The sequence below is a fragment of the Sabethes cyaneus genome, chromosome 1 (assembly GCF_943734655.1).
Source record: "Sabethes cyaneus chromosome 1, idSabCyanKW18_F2, whole genome shotgun sequence".
In the NCBI taxonomy this organism is placed as follows: Eukaryota; Metazoa; Arthropoda; class Insecta; order Diptera; family Culicidae; genus Sabethes; species Sabethes cyaneus.
Genome location: NC_071353.1, coordinates 54,071,695 through 54,097,072, shown reverse-complemented (window position 1 = coordinate 54,097,072; position 25,378 = coordinate 54,071,695). Strand labels below are relative to the sequence as shown.

General features: G+C 40.9%; 1 protein-coding gene across 10 annotated transcripts in view; it reads right to left on the bottom strand.

Annotated features, from left to right (window-relative positions):
* Positions 1-9,800: 9,800 nt before the first annotated feature.
* The window catches only part of LOC128732765 (serine/threonine-protein phosphatase 2A 56 kDa regulatory subunit epsilon isoform), a 111,691-nt gene continuing 96,113 nt past the window's right edge, over positions 9,801-25,378 (bottom strand). For all 10 annotated transcript variants that reach the window (XM_053826126.1, XM_053826128.1, XM_053826130.1 and 7 more), the window contains exons 6-8: positions 22,512-22,845; positions 22,200-22,429; positions 9,801-14,633 (exon numbers count right to left, since the gene is read on the bottom strand). In XM_053826126.1, coding sequence (XP_053682101.1) covers positions 14,258-14,633; positions 22,200-22,429; positions 22,512-22,845 — 940 coding nt within the window. In that variant the 3' untranslated portion in view covers positions 9,801-14,257. The remainder of the gene's footprint in view (positions 14,634-22,199; positions 22,430-22,511; positions 22,846-25,378) is intronic.

Below are 25,378 nucleotides of genomic sequence, written 5' to 3'. Positions count from 1 at the left end.
AATAACATAGTTAACATCATTTCTAAGATATAACAATAGAACGTCATACAGAACCACGTATCGTATTTTGTCTGGTGGCTTCTGTAGAAGGTTTGAACTAGTCACATTGATAATTAATACTAGCAATTAAAATATAATAATGTTGAATACAAAATTATTATTAAATCGATTTGTGCCTAATGCATCGAACAAATTCAAAACTCACTGTATTCGAACGAAATTCTTGCGGATCGTTTTAACATACACCCTGGCTGAATCGGTACACTATTTGGCTATGGCTACTGTGATGGTTGAATATTCTGTGTAAAGGGGCGTTGTGTATTGATGCTGTTGCTTGTTATTGCGTGTGTGCGTGTTGAGTGAGAAGATTGTTTTGCTATGTTAGTTTTGATAGTGTGTAAGATTGCAGCGTATGTGGAGCTAAGGCAGTCAACATCTGATCGCTTGTTAACTGTATGATCGGTGTTTGTTATGTGACAAACTTCCAAAATCGGCAGTGCTGTTTGGCGACGATGTTGATCAACTACTTTCGTTTCGTCTAGCGCAAAACGGTGCTGAGTGTCTATGCAGTGCGCAAGCAAAGCAGTTTTTTCTCTCATGTTGTTTAGTTCGTGAGTTACAGTTGGATTACTTCGGTTTGTTACATCGATCAGCGCTTCCATCTGTTTGATGTTCGATCGATGATTACTGATGCGTTTTTTTAGTTGATTTGAAGTTAATCCGACATAGCTGGCTTGACAATCCCGGCACGGTATGCGGTAGATAACATTCATTTTCATCTGCGTTGGAACGTTGTCCTTTGTGTTGGTAAACAGTTTTTTAACACTAAAATCGTTTCTTGTTGCCAAACTGATGTTAGGGAAATCCGTCCGAAACGTTTTTTTCAATCGATTGGTTAGTTGTTCTACATAGATTATCGGTTTGTAAATAATTGCTTCGGGTGATTGTGCAGGAACGACAACGGCTTGCGATGTGGTGGTGTTTATGCAACGGTGAATGAATGTTGTGGGATAGTGGTTGATCTTTAGCTGCTGCTTGATTATATCGTTTGTAGCTTCCTCAGTCAGGTTTGTACTGAACTCTCGCACTCGACGGATGAAGTTGGTGACCATGTTCGTCTTCATATGTAACGGATGGGTTGAAAAATAGTCAATGAAGCGGCCTGATGCCATTGGTTTGCAGTACCACTCAGTTTTGATTGATTGGTCTGGTTGACGTATTACAACCATGTCCAGAAATGGTAGTCGCCGATTTTGTTCTATCTCACAGGTAAATTGCAGGTTGCTGTTATATTGGTTGAATGTGCCGAGGACCTCTTCTACTTTGTCTGCTGGTAGAACAAGAAAAAGATCATCCACGTACTTTTTTATGACAGGTATCTCGTATCGTATCTCCTTGATGACGTTTTCCAAGAGCATTTCCATTACCAGATCCGCAACAGTGGGGGAGATCGGATTCCCCATTGCAGTTCCGAATATTTGTTTGACATATTTACCTTTGTATGAAAAGTAGCTACATTCCAAGCAAAACGTAACTATTTCTATGAATAAATCCAAGTTTATTTTGGTATTTGGCTTGATGCTTTCCCATCGCTGGATGATCGTATGTATCACCAGTTCGCGTGGAATGCAAGTGAACAGAGAAACTACGTCAAAAGAAACCAGAATATGGTTTTCTGGTACACAGACTCTATTAATGTAGCTGCAAAAAGTGAAGGAGTCGATAATATTGTATTCACTGTGGATGGATGCTCTCAGTATGCGGCCTATGTACTTTGACAACATGTACGACGGCCCACCAATGTTCGGAATAACTGGTCGAAGCGGAAGATTTGTTTTGTGGACTTTTGGAAACAAACCGGTAAAGCAAAACCCAACCGCTGGCTACCAACAACAAAATAACAACATCGTTAGCAGATTAGAAAACCTGAAGCTCATTGATACAAAAACAGCGAAACAACTACGTACACATTCAGCCGCATGTCCGAGGATATATGGCCTTCCAAAAGTCCACAAAACAAATCTTCCGCTTCGACCAGTTGTTCCGAACATTGGTGGGCCGTCGTACATGTTGTCAAAGTACATAGGCCGCATACTGAGAGCATCCATCCACAGTGAATACAATATTATCGACTCCTTCACTTTTTGCAGCTACATTAATAGAGTCTGTGTACCAGAAAACCATATTCTGGTTTCTTTTGACGTAGTTTCTCTGTTCACTTGCATTCCACGCGAACTGGTGATACATACGATCATCCAGCGATGGGAAAGCATCAAGCCAAATACCAAAATAAACTTGGATTTATTCATAGAAATAGTTACGTTTTGCTTGGAATGTAGCTACTTTTCATACAAAGGTAAATATGTCAAACAAATATTCGGAACTGCAATGGGGAATCCGATCTCCCCCACTGTTGCGGATCTGGTAATGGAAATGCTCTTGGAAAACGTCATCAAGGAGATACGATACGAGATACCTGTCATAAAAAAGTACGTGGATGATCTTTTTCTTGTTCTACCAGCAGACAAAGTAGAAGAGGTCCTCGGCACATTCAACCAATATAACAGCAACCTGCAATTTACCTGTGAGATAGAACAAAATCGGCGACTACCATTTCTGGACATGGTTGTAATACGTCAACCAGACCAATCAATCAAAACTGAGTGGTACTGCAAACCAATGGCATCAGGCCGCTTCATTGACTATTTTTCAACCCATCCGTTACATATGAAGACGAACATGGTCACCAACTTCATCCGTCGAGTGCGAGAGTTCAGTACAAACCTGACTGAGGAAGCTACAAACGATATAATCAAGCAGCAGCTAAAGATCAACCACTATCCCACAACATTCATTCACCGTTGCATAAACACCACCACATCGCAAGCCGTTGTCGTTCCTGCACAATCACCCGAAGCAATTATTTACAAACCGATAATCTATGTAGAACAACTAACCAATCGATTGAAAAAAACGTTTCGGACGGATTTCCCTAACATCAGTTTGGCAACAAGAAACGATTTTAGTGTTAAAAAACTGTTTACCAACACAAAGGACAACGTTCCAACGCAGATGAAAATGAATGTTATCTACCGCATACCGTGCCGGGATTGTCAAGCCAGCTATGTCGGATTAACTTCAAATCAACTAAAAAAACGCATCAGTAATCATCGATCGAACATCAAACAGATGGAAGCGCTGATCGATGTAACAAACCGAAGTAATCCAACTGTAACTCACGAACTAAACAACATGAGAGAAAAAACTGCTTTGCTTGCGCACTGCATAGACACTCAGCACCGTTTTGCGCTAGACGAAACGAAAGTAGTTGATCAACATCGTCGCCAAACAGCACTGCCGATTTTGGAAGTTTGTCACATAACAAACACCGATCATACAGTTAACAAGCGATCAGATGTTGACTGCCTTAGCTCCACATACGCTGCAATCTTACACACTATCAAAACTAACATAGCAAAACAATCTTCTCACTCAACACGCACACACGCAATAACAAGCAACAGCATCAATACACAACGCCCCTTTACACAGAATATTTAACCATCACAGTAGCCATAGCCAAATAGTGTACCGATTCAGCCAGGGTGTATGTTAAAACGATCCGCAAGAATTTCGTTCAAATACAGTGAGTTTTGAATTTGTTCGATGCATTAGGCACAAATCGATTTAATAATAATTTTGTATTCAACATTATTATATTTTAAGCTCGGTTAATGCTAGTATTAATTATCAATGTGACTAGTTCAAACCTTCTACAGAAGCCACCAGACAAAATACGATACGTGGTTCTGTATGACGTTCTATTGTTATATCTTAGAAATGATGTTAACTATGTTATTTTATGTTGTAGAACTCCTTGAGAAAGATGTTAAATACATCGAAACGTCGGGCATAGAATAAATAAGTGTCGTTTTGCTTTGCCGTATGACTGTCCTGCCGAAAACATAAAGTTTGCACACTTGGTATATTCCATGATTCATGCGCCTGCGCAACACTCCTTCGTCTAATGTGCCGCCAAGAATTGATCGTAGAATCTTACGCTCGAAAACGCCAAGAGTTCGTCGGTCGCTCTCTTTCAACGTACCACCGGGAGAATTTGCGTCTTATAGAGCGCGAGTTTTGTACGGAGTTGTATGCTACGGGACCTCAGCTGGCTACGTAATCCGTAGAAGGCCCTGTTGGCAGCCGCTATCCGCCTTTTTGCTTCACGGCTCACATTGTTGCTACATGTCACTAACGTACCAAGGTAAACAAATTCGTCGACCACTCCAAAAGTATCTCCATCTATCACCACCGCAGTTCCAACACCCGAAGGGCTACCACGCTCTCTACCAGCTACCATATACTTTGTTTTGATAGAATTTATGATTAGCCCTATCCTCGCAGCTTTCTCCTTAAGACGCGTGTACGGTTCTTCCACAGCTCTACGGTTAACACTGATAATATCGATGTCGTCCGCAAACCCTATGGGCATATGAGATTTCGTGATGATGGTACCGCTTCTCTGCACGCCGGCCTTTCGAATAGCACCTTCCAATGCAATGTTGAACAGCAAGTTTGATAGTCCGTCACCTTGTTACAAACCATCTAACGTCACAAACGAGTCCGATGTCTCACCCGCTATCCTGGCGCTTGATTTGGAACCATCAAGGGTAGCACGTATCAGCCTAATCAGTTTTGTTGGAAAACCATGTTCAAGCATAATCTGCCACAGCTCGTTTCGTTTAACTGAATCGCACGCCGCCTTGAAGTCTTTAAACAAATGATGAGTCTGCAAGTTGAATTCCTGGAATTTATCGAGGATCAGTCGCAAGGTGAACATTTCGTTCGTCGTGGAGCGTCTCTCTCGAAAACCGCATTGGTATTCGCCAACAAAGGTTTCCTGCAACGGCCTCAGTCTGAGAAATAGGATGCGGGAGAGAATTTTGTATGCAGAATTGAGGAGAGTAATACCTCGATAATTGCTGCATTCGGGCATATGAGTCCGGCCAGTCCGTAGGTAATTCCTTATCAGTCCATACCTTTAGTATAACCTGATGTATTGCACAGTACAGCCGTTAGCTCCCGACTTGCAAAAGTTCGACGGGGATACCGTCCTTTCCAGCTGCTTTGCCGTTTTCAGCTCTCTCGCTGCTTTCCAAATCTCGTCCAAAGTTGGTGGATCCACAGCTTGTCCATCATCCTCAATCGTTATCCTGTTTCTGTTGAGCGTTCCATCTTGATCACCATTCAACAACGCATCGAAATATTGTTTCCAACGCCTACCCACCTCCGATCTTTCGGTAATCAGGTTTCCCTTCTTGTCGTTGCACATAACAAGAGTTCGCACGGTCCGGTTCCTGATTCCGTCGATCATATTGAAGAAGCTTCTCGTATCGTGCCTCTCGAAGCAATTCTCCGCCTCTGCAAGAACGCGTTCCGAGTGCTGACGTTTCTTACGACGGTGAAGTCTCTTTTCGGCAGCTCTAGCATCTCGATGTCTCTCTCTGTTCTGGCGTGTCACAGTTGTAGCCAATATGTGACTTCTGGCTAGATTCTTCTCATCAGTCACTCGCTGGCATTCTGCGTCAAACCACTCACTGGAAGTGGCTGCAGCAGTAGTACCCAACACTTCCCGCGCTGCAGTACTGTTCGCGTCGTGGATGTGTCTCCACTACTCGTTCAGGTTCTCTCCGAGATGTTCACCGATCCACTCATCAGTCTTCCGAGAGTACTCTGTAGCAACTCCTTCCGCTGATAACCGCCGAATGTTCAGTCGTATCTTCGTATCGTATCTCGTTGGCTTCGATATGAATACGTTGGACTAACCGGGCGCGGATCTTGCTTAATACGAGATAGTGGTACGAGTCAACGTTTGGTTCCCGGAAGGATCGCACGTCTGCGACAATCAGAAAAGCACCGGTCATCAACCAGAACGTGGTCGATCTGAGAGCAGGCCTCTCCATTAGGGTGTTTCCAGGTGTGCTTCCGAATGTTCCATCGTGCAAAATAGGTACTACAGACAACCACTCCTCTGGCTGCAGCGAAGTTGATTAACCTCAGTGGTAGGATGGAGGCAGCCACGTAGCCAGAAGTGGGGGTCAGGAGCCCTATCTTGGCTCCTAATACATTAAATGCATATCTTACAGCTTAAAAATGTAATACATCACAATACATTTAATGTATTGTAGTTCTAAACGCAAAAATATGCATATAAAACAGTTCAAATCAAAATTGGGCTTCCGGGCCCCCCTTCTGGCTACGTGGCTGGATGGAGGCTTTCCCTACCAATAACGGGACGAAAGAACTCTTCACGTCCGAACTGTGCATTTGTATCCCCGATGACTATCTTTATGTCATGTCTTGGGCACTCTCCATATGTCCTGTCGAGAAGATCATAGAACGCCTCTTTTACGTCATCGGGCTTGTCGTTCGTCGGTGCGTACACATTTATCAGACTGTAGTTAAAGAATTTACCCTTAATTCTCAACACGCATAAACGGTCATTGATGGGCCTCCACCTAATGACACGCGTCATTTGTTTTCCATGTAATACGAATCCGACTCCACACTCTGCTTTATCGCCGCCACTGTAGTAGATGTGGTACTTGAATGTCCTGCCCGCAATAGGATCTACTGCGCGGAATTCACGTTCTCCCGTCTTCGGCCACCGCGCGTGCCGGTTCAAGTCCTGACATTCCAAGTACCAAGTTTGCAATAATCTTTGTCCTTTTTCTTTTGCCTGGGTCCATACCGATTATCCGGTTGTAGATCCTTTCCTGAATTTCTCCTAGCGAAAGTTGTTTAAACATACTGCCTTACTGGGGCTGCGATGCCTAGTCTCGCGGACAGGGCTGCTGTCTTGGGTACAGCTGGCGAGATACAGTGTTTCATAAGTCAGCCGTCCGCTTCGGATCAGTCGCTGTTGTATGCCGCCCCTAACCTGGGATACAGCAGGTACACGAGGTACCGATGTTACGCATTACCCAGCCCTTTACCAGCCTATTTTGCGTTACATAATAATCTCCTTTCCGACTTATAATATTAGCACTAATATCACAGAACAGAACTGCCGGTGGAAGCATAACTGTCCCATGTTACATTTTGTCATTTTCGACATTTTGTTGTCTAACGTTATAATTATATATATATATTTATAATATGAATCGAAAACATGGTGTTTATACTAGAAAAACTCGAAAAAATTTGAAGCCAATTTGTCCCACTGGAAAAATGGACGCATATTTGTCTCGCTGCGTATACCTTTTCATATAAAATGGTTTCAAGTTGTATACAAAATTTAGTGAAGTTTTTCAACATTATCTCAAAGAGGGATGAATAATAACATGAAAACTAAGTAATTTTAGAAAAATCAGTTTTCCAACTTTGAGTGCGATTTTCTCATTTTCGTGTTTTGTAACATGGGACAGATATGCTTCCGGCGGTAGAGAAGTGGAAGTAGAAATCCAAACACGTACATGCTACTTTCTACAGATACTAGCGAACCTGACGTTAACTAGACACCCGCGCAGCGTTCTCCTCATCAACTACCCTCCTACATACATCGTAAAACCAATCGTTCCGCTGATTCCGGGCCACATGTCCGATGGAGCTCTCCGCTACACTGCTGATAGCTGTTTTGATAGTGTTCCAACAGTCCTCGAGAGGGGCTTCGTCCAGCTCGTCCTCTTCCGGCAGCGCAGCTTCGAGTGAATGCGCGAAGTTTGCAGCGACGTCTGGCTCTAACCTGCTCTAACCAGCGACGTCTGGCTCTAATCTAACCGAGAATAGCGTCGGTACCGAATGTTGGTCACAACGGAGAGTCTTGGGCGCATCTTAACCATCACTAGGTAGTGGTCCGAGTCAACGTTAGGGCTTCGATAGGATCTGACGTCAATTATCACCCCTATTCTGTATTTAGAACGAATCTTTATTTCGTTCGACTGGTTTCGAACGAGATGTTTTGCATATTTGATTTTGCTGGCGGAAATTTCGTTCGAAAACCCAATCCGTTCGAAATATAGAATAGCGGTGAATTTCTGAGAAGTGCCGACTGTCGATTAAAACGTGGTCGATCTGTGATTCTGTCTGATTTGGTGACCTCCAGGTGTACTTGTGATGGATTCTGTGCTGGAAAAAGGTACTACACTCAAAATATTCTGCACATAACTAATAGCACAGACAAGTGCTAATAGTAAATTTCCATATGAAATCCCATATGATTATCATGTGCCGCATATAAACACAATCCTTCCAGAAATATACATAAAAATTATACGCAGATGAGTAGTATGTGCATTTATACACATAAAAATTATACGCATACAAATAGTATGTGCAAAGTTTTCGCGTGCACATAAATGATAACTTTTTGGTACATAAAGATCATTCACAGGGCACATTGCAAACTATACGAAAAGTTTTCTCAGTGCACGTACGGCCATGTTTTTGAAGGCGGCAAAGTCGATAAGTCTTAGGCCCATTTCATTGATCCGCTGGTGTGCACTGAACCTGGTCGACCTGAGCATTGAAATCCCCGATGACGATCTTGATATCATGTTTTGGGCAGCGGTCGTATTCACACTCCAACTGCGCGTAGATTTCATCCTTGTCGCGGTACTTCTGAGGTGAGGGCTGTGCACGTTGATGATGCTTATATTGAAGAATCGGCCCTTGATTCTCAACCTGCACATTCGAGGATTGATTGGCCACCACCCAATCACCCGTTTCCGCATCTCGCCCATCACTATGAAAGCTGTACCCAGCTCGTGTGTGTTGCCGCAGCTCTGGTAGATGGTATGTCCATCTCTGAACGTACGTACCGTTGAGCTCTTCCAGCACACCTCCTGCAGCGCTACGACGTCGAACTTGCGGCTCTTCAATAAGTCGGAGAGCACTCGAGTGCTCCCTTGGAAGTTCAAAGATGGGCAGTTCCACGTCCCGAGTTTCCAATGATAGTCCGTTTTCGTCGCGTGGGTCTATTCCGATTGTTCCAGTAAGAATTTCCTTGTTCTTCGTTCTGTGTTTTAGTATCTTTCGTGGTGACGGCTTGGCAAGCCTGCTACACCAACCCCCTGTTTCGCCAGAGGGCCAACGAAGCTCGGAAGAGCCCTCCTTTCCTGTCGGCATACGATCTTGGTTTCCACCGGGATTGGTTACCCGATCTCCACCAAAGTTGCTCGTATTCCGGCTGGTACCACGAGGAGGTAGGAATAGGAGTTGCTGAATAAGAGGCTATGAACCACTGTAGGGCCTATTTTATGCCTACACGTGCACACGGCACCGACGGTACGCATTATTCAGCCGTTTACCAGCCATTGTAGATTTGTTATGCAACAGAAATATACAAATTAAAAACCACAAGACTAATATTATTAGTAATATATTAATTATGCAACAGGGCCTGATATTGCACTACAAATAACATGCATAATAACATAAAAAATAACATAATAACATAACATAACATAAAAAATCGCAAATACGATAGAAAAATCAAAAATCAATGCCGTAGATCTGAAACTAAAAACTTAAATAAGGATTTTATTTAATTTATTTTTACAAATTTTTACTAAGTAAACAAAGTAAAAAATCACTGAACTGTTTCTTTTTAATTTTTTGCAATGCAAAGCATTCAGTTATGCTCACTGACACACATTAGACTGTATTGCCTTACAGAAGCAGGAATCTGTTAAAGTCATGAGTCATGAAACGTATGAAAATCATGCATTCGGAGAGTTTTAGGCAATCATCAAATCAACATACTAATCTTATTTTCTCATTTGTTTCATATAATTTTATTCCTTATATAGTTTTTGTTTTTAATAATTATATATAATATTATTTCATTACTTTTTAAACACTTTAGTTTTACTAACATTTTATTTTTTCATTATTATTTTGTTTTTTTTTTAGTATTTTCTCATCCTTGTATCATTTTTTGTTTCTTTTTCGGATTCCTCGAAGTGTTTACTTAGTTAATAACTCATTCTTTTCCTCGCAATATGGTTGCTTGCATTTCTTATCCATGTGACACCACTGTTTTCCTATAGGGATGTATTCTTGTGTGTCTCTATCGGTGTGGCTTTTTGCGTTTGTTTTCTTTTATAATTACATAATACAAAAGAATAATTTATTATTTACGTGCCTTCACTCTCGGATTTTTCACATCTCCATTTTGTTTATTGATTTGCTAGCAGTTCTGCCCCTACCAGCTGTTTATAGCTTCACCATACACTGCTTTTGTTTGTCAATGCAGCGAAGTGTATTTTTTTTCTTCCATATTATATTCGCCAGAAAAAAAAGATTTTTATTTACTGTACAACATAATTTGCTCGATCAGTGCTGGCAGTTCCTTGATACTTTTCTTCTCTCTTCTTATCGCACTTCATTCTCTCTGTTTTTGTTTTTGCTCGTCCTCGTATTCTCACTCTGCTGTCCTTCTTGCCGCGCTTGCTCGGTTACTCGGTAGAGTGCAATAGTTAATTGTTTTTGCATGTTTTGCTGAGGTTATCTGTTCTAAAAGGAACGGAAAATGAACATTTACTAGTGATAGTGACTGAACGAAACCTTTTTGCAAGTGACCAAAAAAAAAATCAAAAAGTAATCGGTTCAACAGAAATGGGTTCATCGGCATTTATTGGTAGAGGACATGTCCTAAAATTGTTGTTGGTATTGAGCAACATCATCTCGTCTGGCCGGATTGCACTTTGGTTCCCAAAATTTTATTGGTTTATGGGACGGGAAAAGAGAATCTATTCAGAACGTTGGGTCATTTCAAATAATAGATCAAATTACTTCGCACTTCGCATTTTTGTTTCTCTTTTTCTCTTCATTATTTCGACTAGTGTTGTGGAGTTCTACAATTGTATGTGTTTCAGTGTTTCTGTGTGTAGGTGTAATTTTCTTCGCATCAGCTTAATAGTATTCGACCCTTCATTTTTCTGTTAGGTTCATTTTTCAGTTGTCCATCATTCCTTTTTTGTTTATCTCTTATGTAGGCTAATCCTGGTTCACTAAGCACCAGGATTCTTTTTCTAGATAGTATTGAAGCACAGTTCTTTTTTTTAATTGTTTAGCAATAGATACGGCTGCCTATTTTGTTTTTTCTTTCACAAGTGAATTCTATAGCTGTTTCTTGTTTGTCAATCACGCTAACATAAAGTGTTTGTTTTTTTTCTTCTTTTTCCCCCTAAGTTTTTTTGTTTGCCTAACACTAAAACAGCGCATCCCCTCTCGCACTATCGAATCGTACGATCGTTTCTCACGCACACAACCGCAACAATCTGATTGCATGCTAATTTGATACATTTACAAATCTAAATGTGTCCCTAACGAACAAAGCAGGCGCACATAATAAAATTAAAGGAAAATACTTTCCTATTTTCCCTGGATTTCTCTCTCCCAATTCCCCCTGGAAGAATGACGCGTGTTTCTATTTGTTTGATACAGACTGCAAAATTCTCTGTGTGTTTTCATGACAAGCAAAAACGACGAACTAATAAGATTGGTTTGTATTTATTTGACGACTTTGAACAATGTCTGTGTCGGCTCATGTGTGTGTGTGTTACGTGAATGAATGCACAAGTGTGTACGTGGTTTAGTTGGTTTTAGAAAATATATAATTACTTCTACGTGTGTATCGAACACTACTACCAACACATAAGTTTTTTTTATTTGCATTGCTCGTGTTCGCACTTTGTTCACACTCACGCTAATCACCTATTGTTTGTTGCTCACGTGCATCCCCAGCCAACAAATTCTCTTACTTTTGTTTACCGTGTATAGCAATAATGATTTTATTTCAGTATAACTACAACAAATATATTTTTTTCTGTAAGTGGGTGTGTTGTGTTTGTCTCCGCTAGTTCAATTTTTCTTGTTTTCATTTGTTTTCTTCTCTTCTGCCCACTTGTATAATACGATGAATTTTTCTCACCACTTGGAATATGTATTTTTTAGTGTCTTAGCATGCATATGAACGAATCAAGTGAATGTAAGTTTGCGTGATTTCTGTCAAAATTATTATATTTTCCGCACTCGTTTATAAATTTTATGTTTATTTTGTCAGTGTGAAACTTTTACGTCCGATTTATCGATTTTTTTTTGTTTTGTTTTACTAACTTTTCTCGAAGTTGGGTGAATGAAGGTGTTCTGTTTTACAATCGGCGTCTTTATCATAACTGTTATTTTTGTGTGCACTCCTCTCGCTGCTAGTTTCCCGGTTATTTCTTAGCACTTTTTGTTTCTAAATTTAGCTTAGTTTTTAGTCCTAGTAGTGGGTTATTTTAGATGCGGCATATCAACGCACTTATTTGCTTTTTGGCTATGGATCAGATTTGTTTATGATGTTTGGTAATTAATATGAAGATGTACGAGTATGAGAGGATGAGGCGTGATTATTTTGGTTTAGTTTACAAATTTGTTCTACGTCTACAACCAAGAAAACTAAGCAACGAAAAATGCCAGAAATATTAACGAAACGATTGTGTACAAAGGTTAAGATTGCGCTCATTCCCAAATACTAGTAAATACAGACGTCATTTGCTATCTTATTTAGTATTTAAAACGAGGCAATGGTTCCCATTACCTAAAGATCGCATTTTTTAGTGACACACGCTCTATGTTACCCGTACTACATATCCGTAGCATAATTTGTGTGATTATTGAAAATAAAAAATACAGAAGATATTTCGGAAGTATTATTATAACAATCTTGAAACATCAAAATCTCTACAACATAATGTATGGAAAGCATTGGGTAGTAGCACGTGGTCTGCCGGTATGCAAGACTTGTATGACCTCGAAAATCAGCTCCTGAACATCCGAATTCGAATCATCAAACAATATCATATATTCGATAATTTAAATTCATCGGTTTTATATTTCACCGGTTTTATAAGCTGCAAACTAGGCACCCTTATTTTTGATTACACCAAACCGGTTTTTCGGTCGAACAAATCAGCAAAGTGAAAAAGGCAGCAGATTCGATTGAATCTGGAATAAAATTGAGGATGACAGCTCATCACAAACGGAAACACAAAGTACCATAATGAACTAAAAGATCAAATTACTTAGCGCAAACCAGAAGGATTATAATGAAAGCATTAAGCCGAAACGTGAGAAACGTGAAATAAGTTTTTTTACCTATTGTCTACGCTTCCGGTCACGTTTGACGTAATGACGTAATCCCGTCTCCTAAAAGAGCTGAAGTAGGTACTGTTGAGAACACAGCAACATGCAACGAAAACTCCAAACAGTCGAACAGTTAACACCTGATGATCTGGTTCAAGTTTTGTTTGCGGGCAGATATAAATTTTGACAGTATGTGAGAATTTTAACCCTTAACTATTAAATTGTTCTCTATTTTGGTGGTTGATGTAGGCTAAAATTGTTATTTTCTTTCGTTAATTACGTTGACACTTGGGTTACCTATCGTAATGTGTTGGGTTCGTACTCTGTTCGTATGTGTGTGTATGTGTGTTTGTTAGTGTAAACGTGTAGGTGTGTGTGTGTGAGTGAGAGAGAGGAAAGAGATGGTTGCACCTCCGAAGAGCGCTCTAAGCTCAATGCTGCTGCTAGATGTTATTTTGGACTAATTTCGGCGCGGGCTTATTATAGCATTCGATTATTGATGGTGTGGCGTGGATGTGTTAAAAAAGAATAATTTTCCACATGTTCTGCTTTTTCTATTTTATCATCATCACGACAGTATTAGCAGCAGGTAAGTTGCTTGTTCAATAAATTTATACATTTTGAATTACCCATACCATGTTTTGTTTGGTTGTTACACACTTTGCTTCTAGTTTTCGCTCTTTCTCTATAAAAGGATTGTATTCATGTTTTTTTTCGTTAGCATACAGCTGAATATTTGTTTCTTCCTTTCATATATCTTATAACAACATTTTCTTATTTTTTTACTAAGGATGATGTTGTAGATGACTTTGCAAACCCTATGCTCGTTTTGCCTGTATGCCCACCGGAAGCGAAGGGTTGTATTGTTTGGGTTCCTAGCGGAATCAATGCGAGCTGATAATATTTTTATCAACTGAATGTAAGTATGTGTTTGTGAGTGTTTCGTACTCGAAAACAGATTTGTGAGCAGATGAGTGTTTGAGAGTGAGTGTGAAGATGCATAGGAAAAAAATTTCGGGATGCTTGATACTGATGGGATACGGGCGGGTCTCCCAATGGTAGGATTCTAAAGGGCGGATGCGACAAAAGGAAGATGAATTTAAAAGTAGTATTATTCAGTACATCACTTGCTTAATGGCGCAGTAGCGGCATTGTTGGTGGCGGCATTGGGAGATGTGGTGGATGATGATGCAGTACCTGCTTGATGACTGGTAACCAAACCGGGAGGTGGTGCTTGCGACGAGGCTCCACCAAGCCCAGCTAGATTGCTAGCAGATGTAACCGACGACGGCGACGAGGACGACGATGTGGAGGTGGCGGATGATAGCGCGTTGGGTGTCAACTGCGAGGCCGAACCGCCACCGGCTGTCAGCGAATTGCCAGTTCCGTCAACTATCAGGCCCCCGGGGCCACTGCCGGGTGCATCCGGTCGACGAGCGCTCTCCAGTTCGTGAAGCCGCTTCCAGAGTTCTTCCCGTTCCCGTTCCCGTTTCTTTTCTCTGCAATGGTTGATAGCGTTTGAACAAGCAGCGGCGTGTGAGAAGATGAAAAGAAATGGAAGGAAATGAAGCGCATTAGTATCGCCGAAAGGTTAATAAGCCAATTATATTTCAGAACAGCAGCATTTGAACCAATCTAGGCTAATGATGGCAGTATATATTGTGTTGTGTCGTATGTGTAATTTTTTGACCAACATCGCAACATCGATATTTTCTCAGCAATTGTCTCATCTCCAATTGTATTATAGGAAACGAATTCCTCTATAATAACAAAAAGATTAGAATTAGGACTGGATCCAGCCCAGCTTCAGGGATAGCGCGTTACTCCTTCCTACCAACTTTAACAGAAGCTTCCAGCCAATCTTACTAACACGTCTGCAATCCCTGAGGTACTAGACACACCTTTGTTTCATTACTTTCTTCTACCGTCCCCTCCACATACTGTATAAATTTTTTCCTCAGGTGCGCATCAGACAAATGGCGTCGAAAGAACAACTCGTTCGTGAAAAAACTGTGCACAAGTACATCGAAAATAAGAATCTATCACATCGTGCCAAATCGGTAAAAAGTTGGGATTCCCGAATTCTACGTTTTATCCTGCCATAACTCATAAAACGGTTCGAAGAGCGTCTGATTGTCGATCGTAAACCGAGATACAGAGAAAAAAGTCGTCCATATAATGTTAAGGATCACAAGCGCGTAGTGTGGCCCTTTGACCGGGAAGCAAACTTTTTCGGTCGAGATGTGGCAAAGAAATGAATCTGAGCAAAAGTTTCGTACAGAAGGCCAACAGTCGAGCTGGATTACGTAGGTTCAAGGTGCAGAAGGCCTCAAACCGGTCGCGAAAAGCTGTGCCCGGAAGTTATACGCTCAAAAGTTGACGAAACCACACTGCTGCGTTATGGACGACGAGATCTACGTGAAAGTGGACTTTAACCAGATTCCAGGGAACCAGTATTTCACTGTCAAGGATATGTTTGATGTTTCATAAAACCTCCGAAAACAAAAGATACAATACACCGGTGCTGGGGCCGCTCGAGAAATACTGGGCTATTATGAAGCGGAATCTTCCAAAGCATCCTGAAGTAGCCAGAACAGATGAATAAATGAAGAAAGTATGGGTAACTCTGCAAAAACATGTTAATTTTGAGGTCCTGTAAAACCTCATGGGCCACATTACGGATATTCGGATATGGAGGCGTAAAATAAAGATGATAAAACTAAGTTTAACGGTTTCATTTTACCCTGAATGATGACAATCGGATAAAAACTCAAATTTTGCGAATTATGAATATTAAATCCAAGTTAAAGTTATCATTAAAGCATCACATTACATAGCAAAAGCAAATTGCAAATCGATCCGCATGGAATAACTATAAATGAATTCTTGATTGATAGTAAGATGAGCAGGATCATAAAAGCCCTTGCTTCGAATTATCCACGAACAGTTTGTTGTCAGCGTACAATAATGGTGGAATGAAGCACTTCATTTTAAACATTTTAAATTTGTGTGACAAATCATTGAAAATAAGCTAAAAAATGTGCCTGACACACTACCTGAATAGACGAAAAGATAGAGGTACGAGTGCAGTTTTTCATTCATTATCGTTTGAGCCATTGATTTATTAAAGGACTTGGAAGTTTTGGTGTCATTGCCATCCCACATTAATTGGAACCAGACTTTAACCATAAATATTATCACATATCTTCCAATCTAGAACCATTTGTGAAGTGGTGCGGCACCGTATCAAAACTGTTGCCTGGCATAATCTATACCTATAAAGAAGGATTTCTGTCTGTCTGTCTGTCTGTCTGTCCGTATGTTCCTTATAGAATCGAAAATTACTGAACCAATTGGCATGAAAATATACATGTAGAGGTTTTTTGGGGCCAGGAAAGGTTTTAGTGATGGTTAGAAACCCCTCCCCCACTAAGAGGGGGGGCTCCCATTCAAATGAAACACAAATTTCTGCATAACTCGACAACTAATCAAGCAAATAGAACAAAATTTGGCATGTGGGTGTTTTCGGTGACAAGAATTTATTCTATGGTAAATTGAGACCCCTCCCCTCTTTATAAGGGGAATTATAACTCCTCTCCTCTTTAAAAGGGGGGGCTTCCTCATAACTCGAGAACTAATCAAGCAAATGGAACCAAATTTGGCATGTGAAGGTTTTTGAGGGCAGGAATATTTTCTATAGTAAATTAGGACCCCTCCCCACTTTAAGAGGCGGGCTCCTGTATCAAAGAAACACAATTTTCCTCATAACTCGAGAAGTAATTAAGCAAATGGAACCAAATTTGGCATGTGGGTGTTTTTGGAGACAAAATTTTTTTCTATGATGAATTGGGACCCCTCCCCGTTTTAGGAGGGGGGGATCCTATACACATGAAATACAAATTTCCTCATAACTGAAGAACTAATCAAGCAAATGGAACAAAATTTGGCATGTGAAAGTTTTCGAGGGCAAGAATATTTTCTATGGTAAATAAGGACCCCTCCCCACTTTAAGAGGGGGGCTCCTATACAAACGAAATACAAATTTCCTCATAACTCGAGAACAAATCAAGCAAATAGAACAAAATTTGGCATGTGTGTGTTTTTGGAGACAAAATTTTTTTCTATGATGAATTGGGACCCCTCCCCACTTTAGGAAGGGGGGCTCCTATACAAATAAAATGTAAATTTCCTTATAACTCGAGAATTAATCAAGCAAATGGAACCAAATTTGGCATGTGAAAGTTTTCTAGGGCATGAATATTTTCTATGGTGAATTAGAACCCCTCCCCACTTTAAGAGGGGGGGGCTCCTATACAAACGAAATACAAATTTCCTCATAACTCGAGAACTAATCAAGCAAATGGTACCAAATTTGGCACGTGGGTGTTTTTAGAGACAAAATTTTTTTCTATGATGAATTGGGACCCCTACCCACTCTAGGAGGGGGGGCTCCTATACAAATGAAATTCAAATTTCCTCATAACTCGATAACTAATCAAGCAAATAGAACCAAATTTGGCATGTGGAGGTTTCTGGAGGCAAAAATATTTTCTATTGTGAATTAGGACCCCTCCCAACTTTAAGTGCTTCTACACAAATGAAATACAAATTTCCTCATAATTCGAGAACTAATCAAGCAAATGGAACCATATTTGACATGTGGGTGTTTTTGGAGGCAACCATTTTTTCTATGATGAATTAGGACCCCTTACCTTTTTAAGAGGGGGGGCTCTCATACAAACGAAATACAAATTTCCTCTTAACTCTAGAACTAATCAAGCAAATGGAACCAAATTTGGCATGTGGGAGTTTTAGATGGCAGAAATTTTTGCTATGGTGAATTACGACCCCTTCCCCTTTTAAGAGGGGAGCTCCCATACAAATGAAATTCAAATTTCCTTATAACTTGAGAACTAATCAAGCAAATGAAACCAAATTTGGCATGTGGGAGATTTTGGAGTCTTGAATTTATTTTACGATAGTTAGAGACCTCTCACCCCTGTGGTAGGGGGATATGGACTCTCATACAAATAAAACAGAAATTTTTGCGAAACTCAAAAACTAATCGAACTCGAGAAATTCGAGACTCTTCCATAAAACATTAGTCAATACAAGACCACAAAAACTATCTATAGTAACACTAGATCATTCAGGACGAGACGGTCGCGAGTGTTGCCGGTGACCCGCCGTCGGAAGCGCCGCCCACTGGGGGGCTTGCAAAACTCGAGATTGTGACAAAGATCATCCGAGATTCATGATTTATGTACAACACAGGTTAATTTGTGGCAATACGAAGTTTGTCGGGTCAGCTAGTATCAACTATATTAGTATATTCGTCAAGTAACCAATGCAATGGGTCGTTAAGAATGTTCACCATACGAAAACGACTGATTTTCCATACATATTTTGAAGCGTAGGATATGATGAACAAAATGATAATGGTTGAACAAAGTGCTTGAAAATCTCATATTCAATTTATGCAATACACCTGAATTGATGCAATATACTGCTCATTCTTTGCTATTTCTAGGACAGATGAAATGAACTCAGCATTGCCAACCTAAAATCAACGATTCGAGCGGATCACTTGCGTTCATGTTCGTGTTGTTCTCTACATTCATTTATTGTCGACGATAGCGAATAAAATTAAATGTAAATCATTTATTCATTTGGAACTGCCGGCAACGGCAAACGAAATTACAATAAACGTAAACATTGCTTCGAAGTTTTAATTAACTTCCTTCAGCCAGGTTTTGGTTGATTTCAAAAGGCAGGCAGTGTAAAAAACTAAACTTTGAAACCTAAAATATTTGTCAAGAACAAGAAAACTGACTGACAGGTTAGTCGAGCAATTATTCAGCACTGCAATTCACGAATGAATTGTTTTGGAGGGTAGAAAACTGAGAAAGACAAACACTGTCAGCAGTTCAGTAGTCATGTCCATGGGCTGACTGATAAAAGAACACTACCAGGGATAAAACTGTATGCGCTGAATGCGTTTTATAATCGCCTTCATGTAGGGCTGTCAACCATAATGTAAATGGTAGCCGCCATTAAAATGTCTGCTTTCGGAATGTTTTGTAACCTTTGATCTTATGGGGATTATTAAAGATTGTAATAGCGATATGGTTATGATCATTTTTATGATCATTGTTTTCATTTATGTGGGATCGCTCACAGAAGTAAAACAAAAGGTAAACAGGCGATAAAGCTTACTTCATTCGTCAGAAGGTTCAAGTGAAAAGTTCTAGTTCCAAGGTTATCATCCACTAGAGTAGAGTAGAGGAATCGAAGGAGGCCAAGCTTGCTTGCCTTGTCGGTTGAAAGGCCTTGCATAGCGACGAATAATGCGTGGTCTTGCAAACTCCGGAGCCATCTTCAAGCGAGATTAAAATCAAAACAGGACATCCATAGTGCTATAGACTGAAGTCACTTTTTACGCGACTATTTTTACGCCAATTTCGGAATTTACGCGGTTTTTTACGCGAATTTCGGAATTTACGCGGTTTTTTACGCGAATTTCGGAATTTACGCGGTTTTTTTTACGTGAATTTGGGGATTTACGCGATTTCCGGAATTTTTGCGGTTTTTACGCGAATTTCTGAATTTACGCGGATGTGCTCAAAACGTCTAGTTTTTCGCGTAGTGTTGAAATCCACAAAGTTTTTTTTTATCCGAAATTTTGATTTTTTACACGAACTTTGGAATTTAAGCGGCTTTTTTCCGCGAATTTCGGAATTTACGCGGTTTTTTACGCGATATTCGGAATTTACGCGGTTTTGATTTACGCGGGACGTATCCTTCGCGTACAAAGCGACTTGAGTGTATTTATGATTTTTTTTATAGCATATGGGTCGTTATATTAATGGTTTTTCTAACATTAAGAAGTTGAATTGAACCTTGAATCGTAGACCTACGTAAAGCTCGCGTTCGTGCTATTAGGCATTAATTGCTCTTGAATTTCGACTTGGAAGCACTGTGGAATGCAGATCAGTACTGCAGGTTCGTTGTGACGAATAAACCTAGACAAATGTGATTTCTGCGAGAGTTGGGGTCAGCCCAACTGACTCCCCCTAGTCATAAGAACGATTTTTCCTTATTAAACCATGGCGGCAAGCGATATTGATATTGATTTTAATTGAAAATACTTATCATTGTAGTAAGTGCCGGTTCAGGACAATTTAGTGAAAATGTGTATCATTTCTTGCTCACTTGCCGTATTTGAACGAAAGGTGTTGCAGACTATTTATGGCGCAGTACAAACGGAAAGCGGAGAGTGGCGGAGGCGTATGAATCACGAGCTACAGGCACTGCTTGGAGATTTCCATCGTACACCTGGCGAAAATTGGGAGACTACGGTAGGCCGGCCACGTCGCAAGAAAACCGGACGATTGTGCAGTGAAATTCGTTCTCTTCAAGAACCGGCACCGGCGCAGCGCCTTCCAGGACAAGAATTCTGAACGCAAAACCAGATTTTGTGAACCAAAAAAACATGGACCAGAAAGTTGTACAAGTTTTCGGCTGCAAGAAGTGCCGAAAGATGTGCTGTAAGGTGGCCAAAGTATTGAAGAGCTGAGAGGTCAATTTTTACGGAAAAGTTCGGCAAAAATTATTTTGCAAAGCCCTTCGTGACAACGAACACAATTACTGTTTCGGCCAGCGTCAGACTTGCCACCAGTGCATGACACGAATGACACGTTAGCCTGGTAGTCATTAAAAATCGAATTTGCTCCAAAGAAGATTATTCTTCTAATATGTACACAGGCTAGGTCGATCGAAACCTTTAGGGCTCTGATGAAAACATACTTGCGGAAACAGATTAAGGCAGCGGATTCCATTTAACAATTTGGAAAAAATGAGAAAAAGTCTCCAACACTGCTAAAGCTTAGCAAAACAGAGAATACTTGTAGAAAACATAAGAGTAATATACAAATTAAATTTGTTCAACAACCGAGTTCGGTTCGTCATTTTAAAATTGTGCTTAGCCCTCTCTGTCCCATCGTAGCACAGGTGCTCCATGACATGATCACAAGCTGTAAACCATCAAAACACCCCTCGGACAGAAAAAAGTTTTAGTTTCTGCTAGACTCCGTCCTGTAATCCAGCTGATAGCATCAAAAATTAATTTTTTGTAATCACGTATGATTATTGAATGAATATGAATATCAGAAGTTCCGTAAGGAAATCCCCTTTGACTGTGATAAATAAATAAAAAACGGAACTTAAACTCAGCGACGTTTCTGCGCAATGCAACATACATTCTAGACGTTTGTCCAATAATGATCTTTTTTCCTACCAAAAACTGTATTTAGCTGAACAGGAAGTTCATACAATATGTGATAGTAATGTTACGATCTCTGTTGTGTAACTTTAAATTTGTCGTCGACGCCAACCCTTTGCTAAGCTCGTATTCAGGAGCGAAACCGAGTGGAATGCGATACATACGCCAAGCGAAAGATATAGGTATAGTTATACATAAAAACAAATACTCTACTTTGGCGCATGCGTTTTACATGAGGCGCCTGCAATTATAGCTGTACAATAGTGACTCGATAGACGACGCTATGCTGTAACGTGAGTGCTAGCGAAACATGACGCACATCGCTTATACCATAAATTACGTTTAACTTATGATAAGTATTTCTTAACTAATAATTTCTGAATATCAATAAAATAAATTCACGGTAAAGCCACTGAAATATGGTTTGTATTTCTGTGTCACCGTAGGATGTTTCCTCCGGCATGGGTCACCTTTTTTGCATTCCCACGTGTCACAAGCAGAAGAACAATTTTAACTCTGACCTGAACTAAAATCAATCCAGGCGTCGCTTGGCCAGAGGTAAGCTTTAATTGATTTAAATAAAGCGTAATGCTTTTACAGCGTGAATCTTGCAGATTGATTAGTAGTAAAATTATCAGACAATTTAGCTGCAATATACTATATTTTTTAGATGTAAATAAAATAATAATCCAAACCACCGATAAGAATTATTTACAAACATTTCCAGCAGCGTTATGATGACTGTAAGCAGCGAATATGCGAGACTAAACTAAACAGCACTTACTTCTGCCGCTCTGCTTTGTAGCTGGCGGTTAGCTCGTCGAACAGTTTCGAATTCATCTCCATGAACGTTTTTAGCACATTATAGACAAGAGCAACGATCGTCTGGTTCCAATGCTCTTTGCTAATCCGGTAGAGGGCCGGAAACATGATCGGCATGATAACGGCATTGTTGTCTTCGATCAGCGACATAGCGTATTCATTGTTCCAGAAGTACAGTGCTCGTTCGGCCACCTGTGGGTGTTAGGGAAACATAAATTTAGTATCAAGATACCTCAAACAATATTTATTTCCCCACGAAAGGATTCACAGTTACCTGAAAATGTGGACTCGAGACACACTTGGCGATCTGCCGGAACAGCGGTTCCTGAATCTTAACGAACTGTGGCGGTTCGATAACGTCCAGTATCTCCTCGATCTCACCGAGGAACATCACCTCCTTCTGGGAGCACGTCTTTGGCCAGAACTTGAGCAGCCCGCGCACCACTGGCTCCGTCAGCGAGGCGTCCTTCTCCAGGAACTGAACCACACAGTACGCGAGCTGGGCGTGGTACAGCGATAACACTTTCACCTTGTGCAGCGGCAGCAGAACCTTTACCAGAAACTGCTTGTGTTCCGCTTTGAGCGGCAAGGCGAAACCGTTGATTATACTGAAATTAGGGGGATTAGAAATTAAATTATTAGTTTTGTTTTGGAACGTCAAGCCACATGGCGAAACATTATGATTCGTTTTTGCTAATTTTTTTCGACAGTTCATTAGGGTTGATAAATAGTTAGTTTCAAACAAAATGAAAAAGTCTTTAGGATCGAAAATATTGCATTTAAAAATTTTTTTTGAGTAATTTCAACAAGTCTACTTGATAATTAAAAAAAGCACCCATTGGCTCGGCAGAGGGTGCAGGCTGTCTTTACTCACTAACGCTCATGCGCAGGCATGGCACGATAATTTAGCTTCGATTTTGATTGTACCGTCACAGCTAGCTAATATTTGAAAAAGTTTTATATGGGGCATTTGTAGATATATTGTTGAATAAAACTTTACTGTATCTTTTGTCTTTAAGTCGTACGAAGCTGACAATGAACAGAAGTTTTTTATGGCCTTGAAACCGTGACGCTGCTCACGGAGGACATACACCGTGTGTAGATGGAAGGTACTGCGAACATTTGGCGGAGTACAAACTGATGAAAGCGGAGAGTTGTGGAGGCGTAAGAATCAACGTAAGAGCAACATGCACTGCTTGAAGAGATTCTCATCGTACATCTGGCGAAATCGGTCGGCTGCGGTGGGCCGGACCCGTCGAAAGGATGCCGAACGACAGTGTGAGGAGAACAGTTCTGTTCAATAACCCTACCGCACCGGCACCAGGAACAGGGGAGCTCAACGTGCAAGATGGTTCGACCAGGTCTAAAGTGATTTGCGATTTCTGAGACGACTGGGAAATTGACGACGAGTGGTCCAAGATTGAGTAGAATGGACACGACTGCTTGAAACCACACGAGCCTTCCCGGATCTAGGCTGCAGACGACGACGACGACGACGTCAAAGCCATCTTCCACGGCTTAAAATGTAGCAACTACATAACCCACAGTCTGCCGAGAACTGCATGCTAATACTAAGCTATCTTCCAGAGGAGTTTTTTTCGCGTGTGCGTACTGCGACTAGTACTTCTGATCAATTGCGATATCGCCCTGGTTAAACGAAAAATCGGGTTGCTAAAAACCAACAGAGCCGTCGGTAAGGCCCAACTACCAGTAAGGCTTTATCAAATAGCGCTGTAAATACCGTGGTATAACTCTGACAAACGCCGCCAGATCTTGTTATGCAGGCTGTCACCGATAGCCCAAGACTTCGTAAGGAATTAGCATCAGGGGCTGGCAAATGGCTGGATAATGCGTACTATCGGTGCCTTGCGCAGCTGTGGATATAAAGTAAACCCTACAGTGGTTCACCACCTTACCTTCTCGTGTTACCAGCCGGAATACGAGCAGCAACTTTGCAGGAAACCGGGTAACCAAACCCGGTGGAAACCAAAGTCGTATGCTAACAAGGAAGGAAGATTTTACCAGCTACGTTGGTCCTCCAGCGATACAGCGGGGTTGGTCGTGGAGTCTGCAAGCTGGAACCACTATAACCAAAGTAACGAACGACATAGACATTAATTTGGATCGGAGCAATTGGCAAAGACCCTCGCGACAAAAACCGACTTGGAACTTGGAACTTGGAAACTAGGAACGTGGAACATTAGGTCTCTAAGTTTCCTCGGAATTACCCATGTGCTTTGCGAAGGATTTAAGAGCCGCATGGTCGACATCATAGCGCTACAGGAGGTATGATGAAAAAAACGGGCACAGCTTTTTTCGTGATGGGCGAGATGCAAAAGCGGATGACTGCGTAGTGGCCGATCAACCCCGCGAAATGCAGATTAGGAATTAATGGTCAATTCTTGGATATTAGCATAATTAATGTGCACAGTCCTCACCTTGGAAGTACCGACGATGATATAGACGAATTTTACGCACAGTTAGAGCGCGAATACGACCGCTGCCCAAATGTCAAAATTATCATCGGGAATTATAATACTCAGGTTGCTCAGGAGGAAGATCGAGACTAGGCCGAATACATACAGGACATTAGATAAACATTTTCGTGCGTGAGCTGATCATTCACACAAAATGTCGTGTAAAAATGACATACGATGCATTTGCCGCTTTTCGCTTACAGATGAGTTGAAATAGTATGGACAAGTGGTAGAGAATAAGATATATTAGGAGCGTTCTTATTTAAAACCGTGTTGTTTGGAGGAAAGCTGTATGTTTGGTTTACGAGCGCAACAGCAAAATAGAATACAAAAAAAGTGTCTCTAAGACTGATGACATTTTCTCCCCAATAGCGAAGGGTGTACGACACGTAGAACAAAAAATGTTTTCATTGTTCTTACATCTCTCTTCGGTGCTTGAGTGTCAGTAACATGTCGCAAGATTCCATCCTACAACTGGAGAATGTTGGGAGACTTTGATGGGCCGGTCAAGTCGCAAGGATGCCGGACGACTGTGCAGTGCAATACGTTCTCTTCCAGAACCCCACCGGCACCAGGAATAGAGGGGCCTAACGTGCTAGATGGCTCGACTAGGTTGAAACCAACTTGCTTACGTTGAGACGGGCAACGAATTGGCGACGAGTAG